The sequence below is a fragment of the Phalangium opilio genome, unplaced genomic scaffold, assembly GCF_054372755.1.
Source record: "Phalangium opilio isolate 3A_F unplaced genomic scaffold, DU_Popi_V2 ptg000041l_1, whole genome shotgun sequence".
Taxonomy (NCBI): Eukaryota; Metazoa; Arthropoda; class Arachnida; order Opiliones; family Phalangiidae; genus Phalangium; species Phalangium opilio.
The window spans coordinates 7,306,052-7,318,237 of record NW_028324165.1 but is presented as its reverse complement, the minus strand read 5'-3'; the positions used below and the strand labels follow the sequence as shown (position 1 = coordinate 7,318,237).

Sequence of the window (12,186 nt, the reverse complement as noted above, 5' to 3'; positions counted from 1 at the left end):
CTTTTCCGAGTTATAAGCGACTTCTCAACTTCAAGAGGCAGATCCCGTCGAGAATGTTACGGGAATTATTCCAAAATAGTGATTTATCCAAATGATTGTAATGTTTGTTAAAATTTTTAATTACAAATGTATCGTAACTATCATCAGCATTATGTCTGTATTACATATAAGTGCTTTTAAAGGTGAGAATACGCTGTTGTTAGATGAAATAGACTATTTCATTACTACCATAAGAGATGCAAAAACTGAAAGGGCGAGGGTGATCACCTTCTTGGGTTATTTCCCTCACGCCTAGATGCACCGCTAGAGGCAGTGCGAGTCGGCTAGCCTCCCACGCACTCCGTCAGGTGTTGCTTCTATAGACCATTTCGACGTAGGCAACCCTCAGTATCGTGACGTACAGGGGGTTGATACATGGCGCAATTTCATGATACAAAGAGATTACAGCGCAGGCGCCAAAAAGCGAGATTGAAGGCAAAGTTTTACCCCGCGTCTTTTCCTTTTAGATACAGAGAAATGGTCTATCAACTCAGATTGTTTAAATTTAATTGTAATAAATCCCTTAATTAGCTGACTCTGGGTGTACTGCACTTGACAATGAAGGATCTATACACCCTCATTTGTCCAAGATTGCTTATGTGTGTCCAAAGGTCAATCAACTCTTTGGAGATAAATACAGAACTTGCGTCAATGGTACTTGGACTGGAAGTGTTCCGATTTGCGGTTTGTTGTGACTATATATATTTTTATTAGTTTGACACTGGTTACCGACAGCGTTGCCTACGCACAGGCCTTGATTAACGTAGGCAGGGCTGACAATTACTATAGTGAAGCGATTACATAGATCTGCCTTGCAATTGACTGGTTCGCAATGATGCAGGTTCGAGAATGTTGGTTGAAAATGTGACTCAAACTAGCACGTATAAAGACCAGGTGCCTAGTCTGGCAGTAGACTTAAATTATTCCACTTGTGCCATGATTCCATTTTTCGAAATCGCACCGTTTCCCTACGACTTACGCTGGTTGGGAAATATTGACTCCAGTAAAAACGTTTCTGGATTTCGAATTACGGTTTCTCTAAGTAAATTTTCCATGATTCTAAAATAAATTTTTGTCTATTCTGTTTCTTTTTTGCTTTTAATGGAAAGGTTAAGGTAACATAACATTATGCCTTAAAAGAACGGCCATTTTCTAAATACAAAATTAAAAATATTAAAATAAATAAATAATCTCTCATTACAAAATAATTAGCATTTAATTAGTATTAAAAACGAGGACTACTTTTAGTAGCGTCTGCTAAATCGAACCTCTTTACCTTTCTACCTAACCTTACCTCTCTCAGTCTGTGAGCAGGGCCGGAAATAAGCACAGGACACTGGACACTGTCCGATAAATTTTTAAAATGTCCCATAATTTTTTTGTTTAATCTAAGGGGGTCACTGGACATTTTGACCAATAACATTTTCGAAGTTTTGACAGCTTGGCTATGAAGATGTAACTCTATTTTTGCACACTCCAATGGACAATGTCCTATAAATATGTCACTGGAAACATATCCTTATTTCCGGCCCTTACTGTGAGAATTCAACCAATTAAGCAGACGATACCTGGCCCCTCCCCCTTTTTAAAATTTCTAACAAGTCTTTCGGCTTCTTTAACCAGAAAAGGTGACATCGAAGTATCCAAAACTATCAGTTTACGTCATTTCTACACCCGATGCTTCACCAATACTGTATAGCAGTATTGAGTGTATTAGAACTATAACATACAAAGGTAATTAAATCCAAGGCTTAACCGATTGCCATGCCAATTACATTTAAACTTTATTAAATAAATAGTTGATGAATCCATATTGGTTCAAAGTCGGGTTTTCACTTGCCCTGAAAACACCAAAGGAAACAAAGTTTACGTAGATTACCAAAACCAAAACAAGAATGGCGATTATACTAATCTTCAATTGCTAAAACTCTGCGAAGTTGAAGTCTTCACGAATGAAAGTACATAAATGTTTTCAAATGGTTTTCAATCCTATTAACACTATTAACATAAGTTTATAAGATATGTTCCATAAGTATGACAATTCCTATGCTTCGTAATGCTAGAGACTTACAGCTCGAGATAACTAGTTCGAGAACGACAAGCGAGAATTGAAGCCCTACACTCGGTTAGTTAATTTTGCAGGACTTCCATCTAGCTCCTATTTAGTCTGCATTACTAAGCCATTGATAGCAGCGCCTCACCAGGCGTATGTCGCTTTACCTTGAATCTATGACCAACGTCACTTCATGACAAGCTCTCATAAACCAGTGACAAACTTATGGAAGATATGAACTTCTGCTATTGTCTTTCAGTATCTTAGTTAACTTGAAGGGGTCATCCACAAAACAATTAAATCATAAAATTTAAAAGCTGTCCCTTACATCAAAATGTCCTATAGTTACCCTTTTTGTAATGAAGCGTCTAAGCCACGTGGTAATTTTAATTAGAAAACTTTGGGAAACACATGTTACAAACAACATGAGATAAACTTGTAGGTTAAAATACTAATCAATTTAATTTATTTACTATTATTTTATTTATTTCAAATAAGCTAAAGGAGGAGTCCCGTACCCCGCACCTAAAATTATTTTATTGAAAGGAAACCCAGAACCATCCAATACTTCAGTCAAATCAAGTAAGTTATGATATAATGTAAGACTGTTTGGGTTTGGAGTTGAATAAAAAAATGTTATACGGATAAGTTCCAGCTGGACCTAGTGAAGAATTTTACCTTAACTACGTTTACATTGGACTTGGTTGTTTGGCATTCGTTTGCGCATTAGTAATCATTATTGTACTTGTATCGTAAGTCTATTCCTCTGGTCATACACTTGCTATAATCTTGGCTTTGTAATAATTGCATATGCATTTTTAGCAAGCGCAAAAAACGTCCAAACTCAACAACAGATTACTGGCCAAACATCACTGACACCAATATGGAAGAACCAAGTACTAATTACAAACAAGAGTTGTCATATTTAAACATTCCGTACCCTTTGCCACGTGACTCGCAGTCAACAGAGGTGATAATTCGCGATTGGTCAAACAGTGCACGCGATTCAAGAGAGGACGAACATCATTACAGTGTCGTTGACCATCCTGTCTTACCGGACAACCCGTATTTGCGCATTTTGGACGAACCATCAGATGATGACAATGGACAGGTACACATTTACGAAGAATGTCACGACTATGATTGTCATACAGCCTCTGCTTTACGAGAAAGACGTCCCAATGAAGAGAATGTTGTGCCTAAACCACCGACAACTAGATTTTCTCAATTGTTGAGTTCTTTCGGTAGAAGACCACCTCCTACAGCACCCAAACCCGAATTTAATTTTAACTACAATCCATGAAACTTAGGATTATGTAAATATAGTAAAATAGTTTTCCATATACCATAAATAAACTGTAATTTTAGGTACAGAGGTCACCTTGAAAAAGTTCTGGAATTTTCTATGTATTTCTTAATGCATTATTTTTAAGAGATCTTGCCATATTGGGAAATTTTTTAAACTATATTTAAAGGGGTAGTGAATGTTTAATTAACGTTTGTGCAATGAAATTAAATTAAAAGATGGTTACATTTACATTAGCAAGAGATTATAAATAGTGTGCTCTAAAGTGGGTAGAGAAATTTCTCAACTTTAACTGCGCATGCGCTTCAGGGTTTCCAATAATTTGTTATTAGAGCATCTGCTGTATGCAGGTTTGGACACTGAATGATAATAATTGAATTTTACAGTATCTGTTGTAGATAGCGGTTGAATTGCAGACGTCACAAATGATTGGCAACACTTGTCCGCACAATATTTAGATAGAAAAGTAGAAGAACCAATAGTGGATAGCAGTGTACTAACGTCATAAGACTAAACATAGTAGATATTTCAAATAAAAAATAAATTATTAAATTTATGAATATAGGCCAAATACTTCGGAGTTATTATGCTGTGTCAAATTTCACACCACAGTCTAAAATTTAGTGATCAATTAGTCCATCAAAACGACGTTACTAGTCTGTGTGTTTTGCTCCGTGGTATTATGGTATTTAACAATCCCTTTAAATACTTCACTTTCTTTTATCAAATGATAACATCAACATTTCAAGCTACTCGATCTTCGAACGGTAAAGGATCTTTTCATAAACCTATTATAAACTAAGTAAGTATGAGTTGAATTTAACGATATCGTAGACGCATTCTTTACAAAAGCAAAAGTTCATAGGAAACCAAAAAGTGTACTTCAATACAGCTTCCTCGCGCCGTGTAATATAGAACCCCCTCAACTCTCACAATAGTGTTGACCCCCCTCTGCGTATGATTACTATCACGACCGTAGTACAGGGAGCACGTGTGAATAGGCACCTAGAGTAGTGAGATGGAGCAGAGAGGTTCGTGCGGCAATGAAAGCGTGGAAGAACTCCCAGAGTACCTCGCGCACGCCCCTACCGTTGGTGTAGGGAATAGTTAAGTGCTGCCGCGTATCGCTATTTTAGAATTGAAGCTAGTTTTCATGAATTAGCTTCTATTTTAAGACACAGGGTACATCGACGACCCTAAAAAAACACTACTGAGGATGCTGGGAGGATTTCGTTGCCGTTCCAATAGATGGGGGTACAGAGGGTACATTATAGGTATGGAGTTTCTACTCCATCTCACCTTTTTCCTCCAAGAATTGAAAATAGTTAATAGTTTAAAAAAGCAACGCAAATAATTGTTTTATAAACATTTTTGACCCTAATTTGTCATAAAAATTTAATAAATCCCATTTGTACGAACCTTTCATAATCCAATTAAATCTAAAACACATGTTTAAATGGGGTAGTAACAAATAAGGTAATTTAGAACTACGTCATTTGTACAACCAGCTGTGAAATAAAGAACTATCCTATTTAATAAACAAACGGTAGCTAAATCCTTCCGGCTTTTAGATAAAAAAACCTTTACAAACATAATCGCGTCAACCGCCATCTGCGTACGTTTACCTTCACGACCGTACTATTTTCCATCAACCTTTGACCTCAAAAAAGCTCTTCTCAGATTGGTTGGATCGTGTAAGGGTTGTTTGCTTCTCATTTTACATAGTGTCTGCAACCAAAGATTGAGAACTTTGAACGAAGTATAATTTTGCTTTCATCTAGATGGCGCTGGAGTCTCTTATATTTTGACTCATATGAAAAATAGAGAACTTTAATTTTTTTCTGAGTAACACGTCTCACCCTCCTTATGTCTTTTCACGGTTCTGTTAGCCATATTGGTAGCCTTTATATTTCTTCTTGCATCTGTATGGTAGTGAAAATAAATTACCTGACGAATCTTAGCTCCTCCCATAACCGAATGCTGTCTAGACCGATACTATCAGCCCCGACAGCAATTGCATACTTACGCATTATCATTATAGGGCTATGATCTTGAAAACAATTTAGAAATCAACATTTCAAAAGCCCAGACTACGTGAAACGACAGTCGTCGCTTGGGACGGGACAACTGCGCGACACAAGAAATTTAATAAATAATTAAGACGAACATGGGAACATTGACGTTTGGCTTAAAATAAACGTAATTAAGCCTCGATTAACGAAGATAATCAAAGCTGGAAATATAGGTAAGTTTTTCAGAATAATTTCTTTACAGTGCAAGAAAAATTAAAATTGCGTGATACTAATTGTCCTAAGTTTACTACACATTGGCGCGTTTTAATCGTTGTTTTGTGTATGTGTTTGAAAAATTGCGCCAAAGTTTTCGTTCACAATTAACGCGGGAAAACACAATGAGTAGATAAAGATTAACTAATTTCAGAAGGGGGATAATAGAAGAAGGATGACACTCTGTATCCTCTTTATTCTCTAGTTATGTAACATCAATCTTCCCAGGCTCACCCCTTTCAGTTTGCTCTCCCGCTCATCAAACTTCAGATGGGTAATTATTGCACCATGATAGGGTGAATTCTATAACTGTTTGGTGTTTACTAAATCCTCAGCAATCAACCCACAAACCTCGATTGTCTTGACGTGGGACAAATATGACCACAAGCGCATGCATGCGCCTTGGCAAATAGTTAAGCAATGATGAGGGGGGACTATTTATCGCGTATGCATGATTCAGTTTAGTAACCTTGTGCTCTCCAAATGTAAAATGATATTGGGTAGGAAGAATCATGTTACAATAACCCCGCCGCTTTGTGGTTGGTACACTTCTCTCGAAGAGAAGTATTATATACTTCTACTAATACCCTTGATTTTCAAAATTCTTTAATTAACTTCGGGTTTTTTTTAAATACTTCATTCGCAGTCACAAAATTTTTCCGTTTTAAATCCACAGTTGAGAAATTCCCAATGATGGAATCAAAACCTGGAACATCTAATCAAAATGACTCAAATGAGACCAATAACCAATCACTGTGTCCTGTACAGAACAGCGATGGTGATCAGAGTGCACGTTGTCCTAAGTTACATTACTTAAAATACATTCGGGAATTAACACCGTTTCTAAACGAGTCCAGACGTAATCAACTGAAACGCGCCTATGAAAATGACGCATCGACGCTCGAAATGCAATCACAACGTCCAAAACTCAATAATAATAAAGACAAGCCTGAATTTGCACGACCACTGGCTAAGGAATGGCTACAGGGTCAAGAGATACTAAAACGTATGCAAGAATCAGTCAAAGTTGATGTGGAGGATTGTCTTCGGGGGCAAGTTGAGGTGACACTACCTTGCGGTCACTTAACAAAATGTCTTCGTTACCAATCAAAGGAAGAGGCGTCTTTAATGGAAAATTGTCCTCAAATCTGCAACACTGAGTTAAAATGCGGACACAAATGTCGCGGTACTTGTGGCCAATGCTTTCAAGGAAGATTGCACGTCGTTTGCGAAATGAAATGCCAGAAAATACTGGTATGCGGCCATCCGTGCAAGTCTGGGTGCTCGAATAGCTGTCCGCCTTGCAGTAGACCTTGCGAAAATAGATGTCCTCATAGGAAATGTCCTCAACTATGCGGTTACCCTTGCTCTCCGTGTCTCGAGCAATGCAGTTGGAAATGCGAACACTTCAAATGCAATCAACTGTGCAGCGAACCTTGTGACAGACCACCTTGCGATCATCCTTGCGACCAACTCCTTATCTGCAGTCATCCTTGCGTTGGTCTATGCGGGGAACCTTGCCCTAAACTATGCCGCATATGCAACAAAAAAGAATTGCAAGCCGTTTTCTTCGGCAACGAAGACGAACCCGACGCGAGATTTCTGCAATTAGAAGATTGCCACCACGTATTAGAGATCCAAGGCTTAACGGAATGGGTCCAGGAACAAATCAGCGGGGCGATAAAAGCCATCACGTGTCCAAAATGCAAAACTCCTATTAGAAGGAATCTTAGATTCGGAAAGGACGTGAATAAAAGTTTGTTGCTAATCGAATTGGTTAAAGAAAAGTGCTTTGGAAAACTCGAGGAAAACAGAGAGTTGCAGAGGCAGGTAAGACTCGAATTGTTGAAAATTGAGCATTATTATCCTCCTTGGAGACACAACGTCCAGAAAATATACCAAGCTATGAAGAATGAGCTTTCAGATCAGCAAATACAGCCACCGCGTAATGTTCTGATTGCAATTCAAAACAACACAGCAATTTTGAAGGAATTGCTGAAGATTTTATATTATCATAGAGTTAACCATAAAAACGAGACGCGATATGCGCTTGAAAAATACCTCAACATGTCCGCCAATAAAATTTTCTCCAAGATGACTGAAGTCAATCACAACCGTCAAACTGTTCAATTTTTGGATGACATAAGCGTGGAAACAAGACGTCTGCAATGGATGATAAAATTCGCCAACGAATTTAAATGGTCCACGATTACCACGGAGCGAGCTAAGGAATTTATCGCAAAGTTGACATCTTGCAAAGCAATGACAGAGGCAGATTTCGATGTCTTTAATTCCTGGAAAGAAGAGTTGAAGATATTTAAAGGTGGCATGTATTCAGAAATAACTAAGGGAGAGACCATGAAAGTGGTAAGGGCCATGTGTCTGCCTCAAGGAAATTGGTATTGCTGTCCAAATGGACACGTTTATTGCGTCTCCGGATGCGGAAGGCCCATGGAAGAAGGAACATGCAACGAATGCGAATCAAGAATTGGTGGACGTGACATACTGATCAACGATAATAGACCTTTCAACTTTTATGACAACTTCTTCACTGATATACCGTGGATGTAGTCTGAAGTCAAATTATTCAAGCAGACTAAACTTGTGGACTTTTTTCTTAAGCACCATAACTTCCAAGAGGGTGTTCAAGTATCGACTGTAGTCCGTGCATGGGTTGATTCTTTGGCCTAAAGAGACACCGTTTACTAGTTATGGTCAGAGTGATTGACCAATGTCCCTTTAATGAATAAGCATTGCCCTTCAGTTTCCCGAGCAGTTTCCTAATTAAATTAACCACACTCTAATCATAACTTAATTGTTTAGGGTGTCTCTTAGGGCCAAATAGGTCATAGAATTTATATTTTCGAATCAAAATCAATTTTCCATAGAACCATCTGTACTTAGGTTCTATAATTACTATTTTTGAAACAGCCTGTACTGAATATGTTTTTAAAACTTGATTGTCTGCCGCAACCACTTTTGACCCTTGGTGTACAGACCAAGTTTTTACCCAATTTTTCTTCAATAGATCTAAAACATTTCTTTCGTTTTTCTCTTAATTTGTGTTTATATTTTAAGGCGAAAGATATTAATTATCAACCATTTTAATTAAAGAGTGTTTAAAATTAATTCTTAGTATTCTTATTTTAGTAAGAATAAAGTTAATGAACTTGTAGATGGCACCACTTTAGTAATAATGGCCGTCTTGAAATGCTTGAATCATGATGACCATTCCTAAATTTATGTTACTACCGCGTTCATGCTTAAAGTTATAGAGGTTTAATTGCGTTTTTTGAAAGTGATTGTTTGAAGACATGTAAGCAAGACGTAAAAGGAGGCCGGGCTATTTCGCCTCTTCTCAGTCGGAAAATACGTGATTTTCGTCATTCGCGTCGCGCTGACGTGAGTTTCAAGAACCAATGAGATGCTGGTTGTAATTTAGAGACGGGGATTAACTCCGGACCTACTATACGTTTGGACAGCTAGAAATGTGGCGAATTTATACCTTCTCCCTAATAAACTACATATCACTTCTTGGTTAGGTCTAAAGGATGTACGATTGTGACTCGTCAGTATTTTTAGAGAGGAAGTCAAGAAACTTACACACCCTAATCTATTGCGTACACTTACTTTAGTTCGACTTCCGACTGAGCTGCAGTGGCGAGAATTAGAAGCTTTAATTATTAAATACAATGCAAGCTTATTTTAACGCAACCAACCATCTTTCGTAACATTTAGTTCGAGGTAGAGGAGGTCGAAGAATGGCTCTGGATGTTTGTCTTTGTTTTCAAAATAATGATTAAATTATTATAATTATGTTTAAATTATTTAATTTTAAGTTTATCATCTTCATCTTTAGCGTGATAATAGTACATCCTTCAAAAGGTGAGAATATGCTAATTAATTTTAAGTTCAAAGACGATTAATTAGATTTAATAATAATAATTTCCCCATTAGCCGGTTATGGGTGTAGTAAACTCGGGCTTCGCTTTTTTATTAGAAGGGGATAATAGAAGAAGTATGACACTCTGTATCCTCTTAATACTTCAGTTACGATTTCACTAATATTTAGTACACTATCGTTGGTTTTATCAGAAGGGGATAATAGAAGAGGGATGACACTATGTATCCTCCTAGAGTAACATCCCTGAAATTTTCACCTCTCAGCCTGCACCTTGCGCGCCTAATAACTCGCGTTGCTTCTGTACCAACCAATGAAATTGCAGTTAGAAAGACGTTGACCAGAATTATTAATAGGCGTGACCACGGATAGTAAGTTCTTAAGTCCGGAATACCCACCAAACCCGCAGAGAAATTAACATGGGATATATATATATGGGGGCGCAATGATTCCAATTAGCTGTATGCATTCCTGGTTATATCTATAGTAAAAACATTAAAAATGCTGGCACTTGACAATTACAAACCAGAATTTAAATATGTTCATTCTGATACAGGTTGGTGTAGTCGCGTAGGCAGGGCAGGGCCGTTGGAACCGAACCCTTCACCTGAAATTACTTCGAACAGCACAAAAGCACCCAACAGTATTTCAACAATCGCTATAGAGCCTATGAGCATTCCACCAATCGTTCTAAAGCCCATCAGCATTCCACCAATCGTTCTAAAGCCTATCAGCATTCCACCAAACGCCACAAAATCTACCAGTAGTTTACCAATCCCCACAAAACCTCCCAGTTCCTCACCAATCACCACAAAATCTACCACTACTACACCAATCGTCACAGAACCTATCACTATTTCACCAATTGCCACAGAACCTACAAGTTCTTCACCAGTTGCCACAGAACCTACCACTACTTCACCAATTGCCACAGAACCTAGTATTTTACCAACTGCCACAAAACCTACCAGTACTTCAATCAACTCAAGTAAGTCATATTGTACTACTTACGCAGGTTTGATCTAACATTACTCATTGCCTAGCAAAGACTTTAACCCGACCTACGTGTACATTGGACTCGGTTGCCTGAGCTTTGTTTTGTTATGGGTAACAATTCTAGTACTTGTTACGTAAGTCGTTTCCTCTGACCGTTTGCGCATAGCTTTACTAATTTGCATATTGGTAAATCGTAAAGCCTTAGTGTCTATGTGTATTTAGTAAGAACAGAAAGGGTCCAAACTCAACGACACCTTACGGGTCAAACGATACGGATATCTCTACAGAACATCCAAGTTCTCATTCCAATCAACAGGTGTCGCGTATACACATACCGTGTCCTTTACCACGAGGCGCGAAGAAGCCAGAGATCATGTTAGGGCGTTTTCAAGACTTACGTCGTGACTCTAGCGTGGACCAACATCATTACAGCGATGTTAACACCCGTAACTTTGCGGAGAACCCTTATGTGACCATTATCGATGAACCATCTGAGGCTGGAAATGGACAGATAGAAGTTTATGATGATTGTTGTTCCGGGGTATTGTACGATGACTGTTGTTCGGCTGCGACATTGTATGATGATTGTTACTCGGGTAATACGAACCATGACCGGTGTTCGGAGGCATTGTACCATGATTGTTTTAGTGGGCGTACGCCACAGTTACCTCAACCACAGAAAACTATATTTTGTCAATTAGGTGTCAGTACTTTAGGCCTAAGAAGGCCTCCACGTGGAGGTACCTCATAAACAAAGTCTATTTTAATTAGACCACCCATTTGAAAAATTGCTGCGGTAAAATAGAGTCTCGTGTTTGGACAACTTGTTGTTAGCATTGATGGGTATGTTTGTCAACAAAGACGATAGACATAGCTTCATACAATAAGGGCTTATATGCACTGGTAACTTTGAAGTTTTGTCTTTTGGTTCACATATTGCCCAAAATTTTGCAGACAATTTAATCAAATATTTTGAAAGTGAAAATGAGCGTGTATATAATATAATTATAATTATAGTTTTATATCGAAATTAATTTCTTTCAACACTATTTTTAAATAAATTACACTTTTAACTGGAAATTCGGTGAAATTCAAAGGACTACTTACCATTCTTCCTGCCTCGGGGCTAAGGACATCCTGTACATTGCACAACTTCCGTCGCGAAAATCATCCTCTACCTTTGCGATTTTTTTTCACAATATTTTGAGTGTATTGACGTTTGAATTTTCAATAAACTTTACAGTCGATTATGATGTCTTCATTAAATGCAATAGCCACGTTGAAAGGTCACTCTTGCTTGTGACCCCGACTAAACTATCCTTAAAGAAAACGATGACCTTTGCTGTCCTTGTTATTTACATCAGCATGAGGGGTTTTGTGGTCTCTTCTCATTTCTGTCTGTAATTCTAGTGTAATTAAGTTAATTACGACAAACTATTAAATTAAAATATTCAAGCTGAACAAGTAATTTTTTGCAAAAGCAAAATGGGCAACAAATTCAACTAAAGATGGAATAGAAGGTCCTGTCTTTGTACGTCCATTGCACGGATATTAAGAGCTTTTAGTTCTTCTTTCATTTACAGCTTTCTTCTGATTGGTTTTCATT

At 37.8% G+C, this 12,186-nt stretch overlaps 2 protein-coding genes across 3 annotated transcripts; both read left to right on the top strand.

Moving 5' to 3' along the window:
• The first annotated feature begins 5,483 nt into the window (after window positions 1-5,483).
• Window positions 5,484-8,812, top strand: LOC149679701 (NFX1-type zinc finger-containing protein 1-like). 2 transcript variants are annotated; one of them, XM_089835510.1, is made up of 3 exons: window positions 5,484-5,643; window positions 5,838-5,957; window positions 6,360-8,812. In XM_089835510.1, exons 2-3 carry the CDS (start codon window positions 5,954-5,956, stop codon window positions 8,252-8,254), a joined length of 1,899 nt encoding a protein of 632 aa, XP_089691636.1. In that variant the 5' UTR covers window positions 5,484-5,643; window positions 5,838-5,953; the 3' UTR covers window positions 8,255-8,812. The 2 variants fall into 2 exon arrangements, with proteins under 2 accessions (XP_089691636.1, XP_089691637.1); XM_089835511.1 differs by lacking the exon at window positions 5,838-5,957.
• A 20-nt stretch (window positions 8,813-8,832) lies between these two features.
• LOC149679700 (uncharacterized) lies at window positions 8,833-11,827 on the top strand. The gene is made up of 4 exons (XM_089835530.1): window positions 8,833-9,568; window positions 10,141-10,572; window positions 10,633-10,714; window positions 10,803-11,827. The coding sequence occupies exons 1-4, from the start codon at window positions 9,499-9,501 to the stop codon at window positions 11,329-11,331; spliced, it is 1,113 nt and encodes a 370-aa protein (XP_089691656.1). The 5' UTR covers window positions 8,833-9,498; the 3' UTR covers window positions 11,332-11,827.
• The last annotated feature ends 359 nt before the right edge of the window (window positions 11,828-12,186 follow it).

What these genes read in the sequence shown, in the direction of transcription:
- LOC149679700 (XM_089835530.1), top strand. Translation starts at nt 9,499, where the DNA reads ATGTTTAAATTATTTAATTTTAAGTTTATCATCTTCATCTTTAGCGTG. An exon ending in CAGTACTTCAATCAACTCAA is followed by an intron (nt 10,573 to 10,632) that starts GTAAGTCATATT and finishes TGCCTAGCAAAG; the next exon opens with ACTTTAACCCGACCTACGTG. An exon ending in ACAATTCTAGTACTTGTTAC is followed by an intron (nt 10,715 to 10,802) that starts GTAAGTCGTTTC and finishes ATGTGTATTTAG; the next exon opens with TAAGAACAGAAAGGGTCCAA.